The following is a 12,108-nucleotide window of genomic DNA, read 5'->3' as shown; positions in this document are numbered from 1 at the left end:
TGCTACTAGACCCGAATCTTGCTCTTCCGCTACTGACTAACACGGCTGCCACCTGAAACTAGTTTAATAATTATTTCTCTTGAATAGGGCAAGTTAAGTAAAGAGACTGCAACTCATGTAGTTGACATCTTTATACCACATCCAGTTTTAACAAATGCTTTGCCTGTTTTTTTCCCCATACTATGATTTTTTTCATGCATCTGTCTGTAATTGATCACATTTTTATCCTTCTTTCCAAGACTTCAGGGCAGCATGTTTAGTTCTCTCCACCTGTTTTAGCCTCACAACTACCCTGTGAGGTACACTGGGCTGAGTGAGGTGCTAGCTTCAAAATAGAGATTTTCTTAGCTGAGTGGGGAATTCACCCCAGTCCTAGTCCAGATCTTTAAGCACTATCCAACACCCTCATGCTGTGTCCCTATGAGGAATGTTTACATGGTTCCTGGGTGTATCTCCTCGTTGTTATTTGTGTATTATTATGGTAATCTTATCATTGATTGTGTTTCTTTTTATTGTAAATTTATATTTATAAATATCAATTGTGTTGAGGACTAAGATTCATATAGGTTAAAATGAATGAACTGAAACAACTTTTCCTGATACGTGTACGTTTCAGATTTTTAGTTTTGAAGATGACTTTTTTTCCTGACTAGTTCCCAAACTGTCTTTGTGTTCTTCCATTCTATTCTTTGGCATTTCCAGCTCTTCTCAATGTATTATAAGTGGCACACTTAATTAACCTGCGACTTGACTCTCTATTCCTGGTCACTAATGAAGTTTTGAAACATTGTATAGTGATCCCTGCAGCACCTCAGCATGTGCTAACAGCACAGAACAAAGGAAGTCCAAACCAAACTGACCTCTGCAAATCCAGCCCACCTCTCCCCTCAGTCGTTTTAATTGTCTTTGGGAAAGCATACACTCCGGAGAAAGGAGCCTTACAGACCCTGAGGGAATGAATGCTCTTGCTGAGACTTCTTTGCTTTGGTCTTTTGTGCTGGTGAACTACGCCTTCTCTATTTGCCTTTGGGGCACTGGGTAGCTCTGCTTCTCTAGACCCTGGGCAAAGTTTGTTCAACTTCTTAACACCCACTTACTCATGTATCCAAATTCTCAAGGACCCCAAACTCCAGGAGTTGGGGAGGGGAAACAATCTGAATCAACCCATTCACAGTTCATAGAGTCCAGCTTATCTTCCAAAGGCAACTTTATTCCCCTTTCTTGTCCTGTCAACATACTTAAAAGAAGGAATTAATGGAGAGGTGATTGAAAGGAATGCCCCCCCTGGGTGGGAGCTAATGGTTTGATACAGAAATTTCTCCAAAAGTATCTGCAATGAAAGAATAGTGTTTTAAAATACACCCCTTGAAATAAGTTTCAGTCTTCCATTGTCTTACCTTCTAAGGTTAGTTACACTTGATCAGAAGAGCTGAATTGCACATGTAAATGCCTCTGTAGCTTGCAGAGTAATGGAATATCAGGAAATTAAATTACTGGAAAGTATTGGCTTTGGTGATTCACAGGTCTTTGGCAAACGATTGAATTGCAAAGTATTAACATCGAGGCTGCAAGGTATGAACAACGTTGTAGTCATAATCTTCCTTTTTCTTTCTTTCTGTTTCTCTCTAGATTTGCCACAGGATGAATTACAGGAAGCAGAAAAGCCATGAAAAGCTCAAGAGAACCCTCAGGAGGATTTTTAAATCTGTGCATTTACAATCCAGCAGGACCAATTTATTTTCCACTGTACCAACCTCAAGAAGAAAGCCCAATAACAGTGCAAAATACTTCCAGTTCCATTCACTCACCTGGCTCTCCTTTGAGCAGCTACAAACCTTTTGGCATGTGTTTTCATTACTGAGTTCTGGACTGCTTACTAAACTGAAGGAGTAAGCAGTCTTACATTAATCTGCTGATATAAGACTGCTGATAACTGATCAAGCACTTCTTTGAACATAAGTTGTCCAATCCCTCACACACACACAGCATATCGCATGTTAAAGTTTTTCATGCTCTGTCTTTCTTAGAGATTGTGAACTTACCTCTCCCCCCCCCCCCATTTTACAATTGATTTTTAAAAAGTTGTATTTTCTTTTCCTTCAGCTATTCAACCATGTGGTTGAATTTATCACTAGAAACCCTGAATGATCCATCCTATTTCTTCTCCTCACTATTACAGATCTACTCTTAAGTGACATTTTGTGGATACAGTATCTTTACTCGATAAAGTTTTCAGCACTTCCTGTGTGTGTGGAAAAATGTGCATGGAGATTCCTTGTATTTTTTGTGCATTGTTCTATTGCAAGTGGTTTAAAGCAGCAGAGATATAAACACGTTTCTGGAAGTTCTGACACCCTGCTACTTAAAAATGAGGTTGATAGTTTAGTTAATGCCATTTAGCTTGGCTTGAACCAGATAATGCAGAAATCCAAAATCTGTTGAATTTTGAGCATCCTACTGAATAAATTCAAAGGGCAGATTTGAATTTAGCTATACAACTTGACTGCAAAAAATCTAAATATACACTTTTAGAATCCCAGAATTTCAGGGTCAGAACTAAAAAGTTAGTTTTGTTCTGACAAGCAGACTTTGTACAGCCTTGGTTTGGGAAATTGGCTTTATTGTTTACAGTTTTATATGCCAGTAGAAGGCATGTAAAAGGACTAATGAAGTCAAGATGAACAAAGTGTTAATTCAAAGATGTGTCTCATTGTCTGAAAATGGCTCAGGCCTGATTCCAATATGACATGCTCCAATTAAAGCATATGCTTCTTTTTTTGTTTTGGTCTAGCCGTTGCACCACATCAAATTAAAAAACTGTCGCTTATTTGGCAGCACATGCAGCATGACAGTTGAGCTTTGACCGTTTAGCTCTTTCTGATGGGGATACATAATGCAAAAATCTCCAGTTCTCATAGCATCTTGAGTTGACTGTATTGGCAAACTTTCCTGCATTCCATAGTTTGAAACAGCAGAGAAGCAAGCGTTTCAAACAGTAGATAAGGGCAATAACATTATTGCAAATAGATAACAATATTGTTTTCACATATAATTTATGCATGCTGTGTCTTCTTTAGAGGTGAATATCTTTTATCGAAATTTAGTACAAAATTAACTATGATGCACATTCACCCTTCATGGGGGATCCATTCTGGGATTCACCATAAATGGCAAAATATATGAATTTTGGGAGGCAGGGATCTGCTGCCTCCCAGTAACAAAACACATTTCCTGCAAAATGTAACACTATGGGCTAGAGAGTGCTTCAGGTGATTGGACTAGGAAATATGAATAAGTGAATAATCACTTATTTTCCCAATAGTCAATTGCTAATGACTTCATATTTTATTTGTTCTGGGGACCAAAATAAATCCTCCAGTCTTCAATCACATATCTTTAAAAAGACCAATTTCCTCCTTATTTTTCTGCACAGTTATTATAGTCCTATTTAGCCCTGTTCGTGTCCCTATAACATTACTGTGCTGTAAATTCAGTTCAGTGATGCTCTTATTGATATATCTAAGCATGTAAAGGTTTCCAAAGTTAAACAAGCATCTATCAAGAGTAGGTGCCAACCCCAGAGTGAGCATATCTTGTTATTAAGGCCCAAATACTGTAAGCATGTTCCAGCTAGAACTGAATTAAGCACATGCATAACTTTCCTGCTAAAATCAATGGGACTTAAATGCTTCATCATACCTAGTTTATCTTCCACTTCAGCCTGGTGAAAAGTAGATACATGATACAATTTCACATTGTATCATGTATATACACATAGGGAGAGGCCGTGGCTCAGTGGTAGAGCATTTTTGGCATACAGAAGGTCCTGGGTTCAATCTCGAGCATATCTGGTTAAAAGGATCAGGTAGCAGGTGATGCAAAAGACTCAGTCTGAGAACTTGAAGAGCTGCTGCCAGTCTGAGTAGACAATATTGACCCTGATGTATTGATGCTGATTCAGTTAGAGATCCCATTCCCCTAGTGGGGGTAGGATATCCCCTCTCCCTGCATCCGATTCCTGCCACCTCTCTCCTGGCCAGCAGGATGAAAAGTTGTGGGAATGGGAATGCCCCACAGCGTGCTTCCAGCGTGCTAGAGCACTTCCTCTTTGCACCAGGGCTGATTTGATAAAAAATGGTTCCCAATCTAGTGTTTGGGGCCAATTTTTATCTAATCAGCCTTGTGCAGGACCCGTCACGTTCATGTTGCACCAGGAATGACGTCATTCCCGGCACAAAAAAAAGTCCCCTGGAGTGCATGCATACTACACACGCGCACAAGGTGAGTCCAGCTGCCAAGCTGCCCCCCTCCCAAAACTCTTTATACCCCAGTTTCAAGCTGGGGGACCTGGCATCTCTAGATTCAGTATAAGGCAGCTTCATGGTTCACATTGCTGGATGCCCCTATTTCTGCAGGATTAGGCATAATTCCAGTTAATCAATTTTTCTTGGGGGAACCTAGTACTTTAAAGAAGCTTAAAGTTTTTTGTGATAAAAATATTGGAATAGAAAGAAAGTTATTCTCTTCCCTCTCTTCTGTTTGCACATTGTACATTGACTTGTTTGGAGTCTTCCACCCCGAGTAGGGGTGGCATGTTCCCTCATATTAGCTACCATCTCCACTTTGTTAGTAACTATAATAATGCATGTTGCTTTTAGACTCTTGGCTGGCCATTGATTATATTTTGGTTTCTGTTTTTCTGCTCATCTGTGGTCTTTGAAGCCTAAGGAAAGATGTTTTTTAAAGTAAGGTGAGATGTATTGGGCACCATGCCCAAAATCCCTGCTGTAGAAAATTTGCATAACATTAATTCCAGCATTTTGTTTGAAGTCGCAGTTTAGTGCAGGCCCAGGATTTTGTTCTGATAGAGGAGGACAGTTTGAATTAGAGCGTCAACACACTTTAGGCAAGCTTTTATTTTTGGCCTGTGTCTGCGCAGAAGTAGCAAGAACAGTTTTAACATGGCTGTTATAATTTGCATTTAAAGTGAAGGGCCTCGTCAGAGTGGTGGCAGTCAGCCCCAGATGTCATTTTTTTCTGGTCCTTTCTGTATACTTTCCTGCAGAAGGAGAATATTGGAAACTGCCACAAAATGCAGTTGTAACTTGTTAAAAAAATTATGTGTACTCTTTGCTCTCTTTCTCAGGGGCCACTGAGTAATCCATGGGGAATTAGTTAATTCCCTGATCTCCTTAAACATACAGCTCTAGAGCCTTCTTTTGTAGTCTTTAAGTTCTTTTACAGATATCTCTGATCAAATATCCCATGTTTTGGTTCTTGGTTGTTGCATGTGATGGCATTTCTGTAGTTATAGTTATTTTAATAATAATGGTGTTTGATTTCCTCCTGAGAAAGCTTCCTTCAGTGTTTTCAGAAAAAAGAGGTCATTCTCTCACAGACGTACCAGTAAAAAATAGTGGTAGTAGTAAACCAAAGATATCCTCCCTGTACTGTCCTAGCTGTAGAAGAAATGGGAGAAGGTATGGGAGAGGTCTGTCAGTTTGGCTTCACTCCCAACAATCTGATAAAGCTGTATCTGGACTGTATCATTTTAGACTGCTGATAGGGCCTCACGTGATTCTTTATTTTTTAAAAAATCCTTGTATTTATAAAACTGGCATTTAAAGAGAGAAGGATTTTCACCTAGCCATCTCCTTCACTTGCTAGTATTTTATGGAACATTCCATTATATAAGCCTCTACAAGCAGACTGAATTGGTACAATTCTGAGACAGATTTATTTCTTCCATGATATCTAGACCATTGTCCAAATGTATTCAGGACATTCACTCTCAGAGTTCCCATTAAAAATGAAACACAATCACGAAAACTTGTCGTTTGCCATTGCCATGCCAATATAGCCGTTAATGTTTGGGAGCTGCATATTTCTAATATACCCCCCCCAAATGTATCAGTTGATCTTAAAAGAGCACTACAAAATGCTTAAATGCAGGTAGGCACCTTAAATGAAAAAGTTTATTATTTAGGAATTCAGAATCACCAGGCATTCAGACACAAATAAAATTATGATATTCCTAAAGCTGACTTTAACGAGCTTTTCTTTGTCTTAAGATAACATGAAAAGTCAAGCACATATTTGTATAGTTGCAAGATTCTAAAAGCTAAACGTCCACTTCCCAGAGTTTACGGGGCTAGCAATCGGCCTTGATTGTGCTCAAGCACATTTCTCAGAAGAACAAGAAAGTAGGAACCAGGTATTATTATACCATAGCTAATTCTCCAGCAGGAAGCTCTGAGTGAATGCAAATCTGCAGTTTCCCGGGTACCATAGCAAATATGGGAAACGCCCATCAAAGCTCAGTCAGGCATAAGTGCATCATGAGCAAGGCAACTGCAACTGTGTCTAGTAAGAAGACTGATTAAAATATAAGGGGGGAAATCATGAGGGCAAGCAGGCAGGGTCAGTGGGAAAGGTGGGAAAGGCCCTTTGCTGACAGTAACTCGACTGACTCTCTAATTTGGAACTTTTAAAAATGGACCCCAGAATATCATACAAGCCAATATAGGCTCATTTTATCACAGACATGTCATCCTCATTTTATACTGAAAAACTCCATATGGTATTCATTTACCATTTCCCTTTATCATGTGTTGTGATACGAGGTCTGAAAGTCCTATGGAAATTAAGAGTACATTCCATCACAAACATCATCTGTATAACATGTAAGGCAAGCCTGCTCAATGTGTGGCCCCTGGACCACATGTGGTATGCCAGCTGTGTATTGAGCAGCAAGCCTCAGCCCCAGGGTGGCTGGAAAATGGAATTTATCAAGTACGTGGCCAGTGTTGCCATGTCCACTCCAAGGCCACATTTTTTGCAATCCGGGCTTATGATATGAATGAAAACTTGCAAGATCACAGGTTCAGCCGTGCCCTTATGCAGTTCCCCTCTGTATTAGTAGGGATTTAAAGGACAGTTTACTAGGACAGGAACTTTTATCTGCAGTATTTATAAAAGAAGGAAATAACGGGACGAAGTATGAGTAGTAATAAAGTAAGAAGGCTCTGTACCTTGTGATAAAATGAAGCAGTTCTTTAGGCAAATTCTTTTAATAGGCAAGGGACATTTGGACTAGGGGATCAAAGGCCATTTTGGTTTCCCATGATCACACAAGCTAAAATGTAATTGAAAAGATACCTCTGTTTATTCAACAGTGCATAACTGAATGTCCTTAAAAATAATATCAGTTACAATGTGATTATTTTGACTGCCAAAAATTAGAAATAGCCAAATGACAACATGTGAACAACAAAAGCCAAAAAGTCAGTTTGCTCATTTTGGAGGGCCAGATGTGCAGATGTCAACACCCGCATTTCTAAAGCCAATGACGATAACATTGCTGACCATGTCAAGTGTGAGACTGGAACAATATTTAGTCAGCAGCATAAGGTCTGTAACTTAATAAGGAGGTCTCTAATCTTTTTTTCTAAAAGGTTTCGTATAAATAGCATTTTCTTATGTAGCATTTAGTTAATTATATTTTTTAGCAAGGAATACAAATGTAAAAACTGTTCCTTTAAAATCAGATAAGCTTTAAATATGCAGAATGGATGTAATTTCATCAAGTTATTTAAAGAGTATGTTATATTTTTATGAGATGATTGTACCGAAACAAACTTTTGTCTTTGTCAGATCTATTATACACGCATGTAAATGTAATATTGTGGCTGCAGCTTGGTAAATTATAGCCAGTCCATCAATGATACTAATGTGACCTTTTAAGAAAATGATCCTGTTATATAACTTTCTACGATTTTAAATTCATTTTTTAATCCACATTATTTTAAAAAATGTCCTATTTGATTTTGGGGTGGAGGGAGCAGAAAATTTTGTAGAACCAGTTTAGCAACCCATAACCTTATTAAGGCCAGACAGTCACATCAAAGTTGGTAGAGTGTCATTGATCTTAATGGCTTGGAGAACCGAGTTAATAATCCAGTTACATTGAACCATTTAGATGGTATCTTAACAGTACAGTCCTCAGATAAGTTAACCTTTTCTAAGTGTATTCACTTCAGTGGACTTAGAAGGGTATCATTCTCTTTAGGATTACACTGTAAGTGCCCTAAATTGTGGACTGTGCTGACGGGCAGTGGAAGCATTACTGTGCAGCATTAAATGATTTGTGGGTTGTGCTATCATGGCTTGTTTGCCTTTCCAATTTAGAATGGTGCACTAAAAACAGAATAATTCCTCCAGAGATCAAAACATGAACCATAATTTCATATTCTGTTGAAACCTGCAAATTGCTTTTGCTGTCAAAAGTATATTTTGCTTTCAAAGTAATATTAGGCAAAGTGAAATAAATGTCTTTTTCCCCTAATGGATTTGATGTTACTTCAGTAATACGTGATTTCTTATTGTCATCCTATATTGCCCTATATTAGAAATATGCTTGAATTGTCTTGTTGCTGTATATGCATAATAATTGACTGCCAGGGACCAAAGGAAGTCGAGTGGAGATAATTGTCATATGAATCCTTCAGTAGGAAAAAAAATCACTATTATTTATATAGTATACTGAATAAATATCTTCCTTATCAAAAGAGCAAGTTTTAATATTTTTCTCTGTTTTGTATAAATTCAAATTATTGGGATCCATGCTCATTTGCTTCTGAAATTGGCAGGAAATGAAGGGGTTGTTTGGTTTTGCTTTTAATGGAGATGGGATCTTCAGTGGAATAAACTAGTTGTATGTAGCTGAAGCATTATATTAAGAAGAGCCCTGATGGATCAGACTGGTGGTCTATCTAGTCCAGCATCCTGCGTGAGTGCCAAACCAGTTACTATGCAGGGCTGACAACAGGTCATAGAGGCCAAAGTCCACAATGTTGCCTCCTATTATTCAGAGGTTTTCTGCCTCTTAATGTGGAGGTTCCCTTCATTCACAATGCCTAGAATCCACTAATGGATCTATAGCCCATGAATTTGTCTAATCCCATTTTAAAGTCATCTATGCTTGTGGCCATCACAAGCTATCAAGCTGTGAATTATATATTTTTCTCATCCTTTGAGGAAACAAATACTTCCTTTGGCCATCCTTATTTCTATCAGCTACATTAGGACAGGACACAATATTGCCACTGTTTCAATATTTATTTAAAATCTGAAACATATGGTATGGAATGTATATTTTAGGGCTTTTTATCTGCCCAACTGATTTCCCCTGTGCTCATTTTTTAAAGTGTGTCCAAGATATCACAGTCCAGCTATCTAGCAGCATTTTATTAGCATTCAGAGTGAAAAGAAAAGATTTAATTAATTGTGGGATTGAAACAAAAAAGTTAAGTGATTTGACCTGATATCTTCTGGCAGTGTATCTTGGCCACCATATCTTAACATCTGCTCTGGGTGAGAGAATAAAAAATATGCAGAAAAATAAACATACTGAGAAGGTATCTCCAGACCTTCTCCCAGTTATTAAATAGCACAATATTTCCCAGATGATTGCAAGCTGTGGGAATCTGAATGGTCTTTATAACAAGATAGTAATCACTCACAGACTGAAACTTTCTTAAAGGCTGAAGGCCTTCCTATTAAATGCCTGTGCTTAGATTTTGTCAAAAATCTTCTAAAAACAAATGAAACTATATGAGGTAGGTATATGGATCACAGGATTATCTAGTTACAGTAAAGGAAAATCAGGACTAGTAAAATTCATCTTGGAAGTAGATCACTTGGCTTCATTGTGTTATCAAAATGATGTTTAAGAAAAAGGGTTTTTTCCCCTAATGCCTCATAGCTATTAGAATTCAGAAACAGCACAGAGTTGAAATGGACCTGTCTGTTACAGTAGTGTAACTGACCGAAGTAACATCTCTGCTCCAGATGAAGCCTAAACCCACTTCCTACAATTCATATGCTCTTGAAAGTCTCCTACTCTCCTCTCCAGCAGTACCTTAAATTAAACTTGGACTATTCGACTATAAGTCCAAAAACAATGTAACTGGCAAAGGCGATTTCTAATACCTGGGGTGAAATCTTCCACCAAAATTGTTGGTGTTTCCATCAGATAGTAACAGCTTACTAATGGAGATAAGCAAGTTCAGGCCCTGAAAGGCGTATGGATAATAGAGCACCTAGGAGAGCTCTTTTGAGCTCCTGGAAGAGATTGGTTGGTACATTTGGGCAACAACATCAGTTTGTAACACTTATGTCAACAAGTTGGTGATGTTAATGTTAATCCAATTAAATTAAGAGGCTAGCATCCAGTACTTAATAGTTAAAACGCATGCAGTATATTTCAAGCATATATGAAATTTTTTTGCTAGAGACGTAAAGGAGATTACTAGAGTTTTCTTTCCTTGATTATTAATTGGGGTAGAGAGAGCTGGGATTCATAAATAACCCAAAGTAATCAGCTTTTCAGAGATACATTGTCAAAACAGAGACTGCAGGTTTTTCTGCACATTTCATTTCTTACTGATTTTCTTAGCAGTCGATCCCCAAACATTGGAATTGGTTTGGGTATGGTTCTTCCGCATTACTGCCCTCCCTTTGCATTTTTACAGTTGTGGAGTTGGTTTATTTTGTTCTGCATGTGCCTTAAATAATCAGGATTTTCAAGTGAGGGTGCTGTCGTCATCAGTGGCATTATTGGTGATGTCCCAGCACCCTCTTTCTTTTCTTTTTTTTTTTGCACATTCTTATTATATTGATATAAGGGCTGAATTTTTAAAAAATGAACACATGGGATAGCCTAAAAGGGAGCAGCTCAATTACCCATACATAAGCCCCCGCCCCCCCTCCAGTGGTCCAAACCAATGAGCCCTACCTGGGCTGACCCAGAGCTGGGAAGCAGAGACAGGCACTGGCAGGGCAAACCAACTTTTATTGGAATAGAGCCTGGAGCAGCAATGGCAATGTGATTTTTAAACCATGCTGCTTTTTCTGGTACCTGAAGTGGCCACTCCCTTTCCCCTCGGCCCTCAGGCTTTTGCATTTTTTTAAAAAATGTTGTTTTCATAGTGTTATATTGTTCTACTGTTATAACAATACATGCAGCAGATTCTCTGCATTCCCGGCTTTCATTTTTTTAAAAAGTAACTGAAAGAAACATTACACATGAAGAACAAAAGCAACTCAAAATCGGCTTCCAGAAAAATATTGGGGTAAAAGTCCCAAAAGAACTGGAAAACCCTGGGGAGGGGAGACTAAAAACCTAAAGCAAAAACTAAAGGCACAAAGATGCGTACAGAAATCAGGAGATAAAGCAGAATGGACCAGAACCAATGGAAAAATCCATTTGGGAACACCCCTTTATCTCTATAGCTGCCTAACATGAGGACCTTCCTATCATCATGCATTTATTATGGCAAGAGATACAATAAAAGACATTTTTAAGTCACAGTTTTTCTTCCATACATGTGTGCAGAGGTGGGGGAGTTCCCACCACTGTATGGTTCAAATTTTCCAAGCCTAGTTTGAAAGCAAAACTCAGCAAAGCTCCAAGGGCAGCTTTTGAGCTATTTAAGTACTTGTATGATTTCAACATGTGGATTGATTGGAAATCATTATCCACAGCATATCTGCTTCAAGCAACATGCTCACTGCAAGTAATCATGGGATTAAGCTGGAAAAAAGAGCATTATGCAAATAGGAGGTAAATTACCTTGTAAACAATCATGAGCATGAATGAAACAAGCAACGGTCACAACCAAAAAGTTACCAAAAGAGGATGATAGCATATTATTAAAGTTTAGATAAGGGAGAATGAATTTCAAGAATATATTTCCTTAATGAGCTATCAAGAAATGAGTTTGAGGATGTGGCACTGGGAGGAGAAAAGTGCACTGAGGAAAGATGGAGCTGGCTTCTGGAAAAGATACTTCAGTGAGGACAATCAATAATCAATGAGTATTTTCCACTAGTGGAATCAGCAAAAGGCAAAACCAATCTTAGATTTTTTTTAATTCCCCATTTTATTACAACTATATAAATAATACAAATGTCAATATTCATAAATATAAGTATTTATGAGTATTACTATTATACAAATGCAAATAAGCAATAAAGCACTCTATTATCAACCTGTGTGGTCAGTTATATACTGTGTAAAATACATGCTTATCTGGTTCAGTACAGAAC

At 38.1% G+C, this 12,108-nt stretch overlaps 1 protein-coding gene across 1 annotated transcript in view; it reads left to right on the top strand.

Moving 5' to 3' along the window:
* BBS9 (Bardet-Biedl syndrome 9) overlaps positions 1 to 8,569 on the top strand; it is a 309,282-nt gene extending 300,713 nt beyond the window's left edge. Inside the window, exon 23 of the mRNA XM_054991070.1 lies at positions 1,630 to 8,569. Coding sequence (XP_054847045.1) covers positions 1,630 to 1,670 — 41 coding nt within the window. The 3' untranslated portion in view covers positions 1,671 to 8,569. The remainder of the gene's footprint in view (positions 1 to 1,629) is intronic.
* The last annotated feature ends 3,539 nt before the right edge of the window (positions 8,570 to 12,108 follow it).

Source organism: Eublepharis macularius, chromosome 11 (assembly GCF_028583425.1).
Source record: "Eublepharis macularius isolate TG4126 chromosome 11, MPM_Emac_v1.0, whole genome shotgun sequence".
Classification (NCBI taxonomy): domain Eukaryota; kingdom Metazoa; phylum Chordata; class Lepidosauria; order Squamata; family Eublepharidae; genus Eublepharis; species Eublepharis macularius.
The sequence above is the reverse complement of the archived record's forward strand: the minus strand, read 5'-3'. Positions and strand labels throughout refer to the sequence as shown.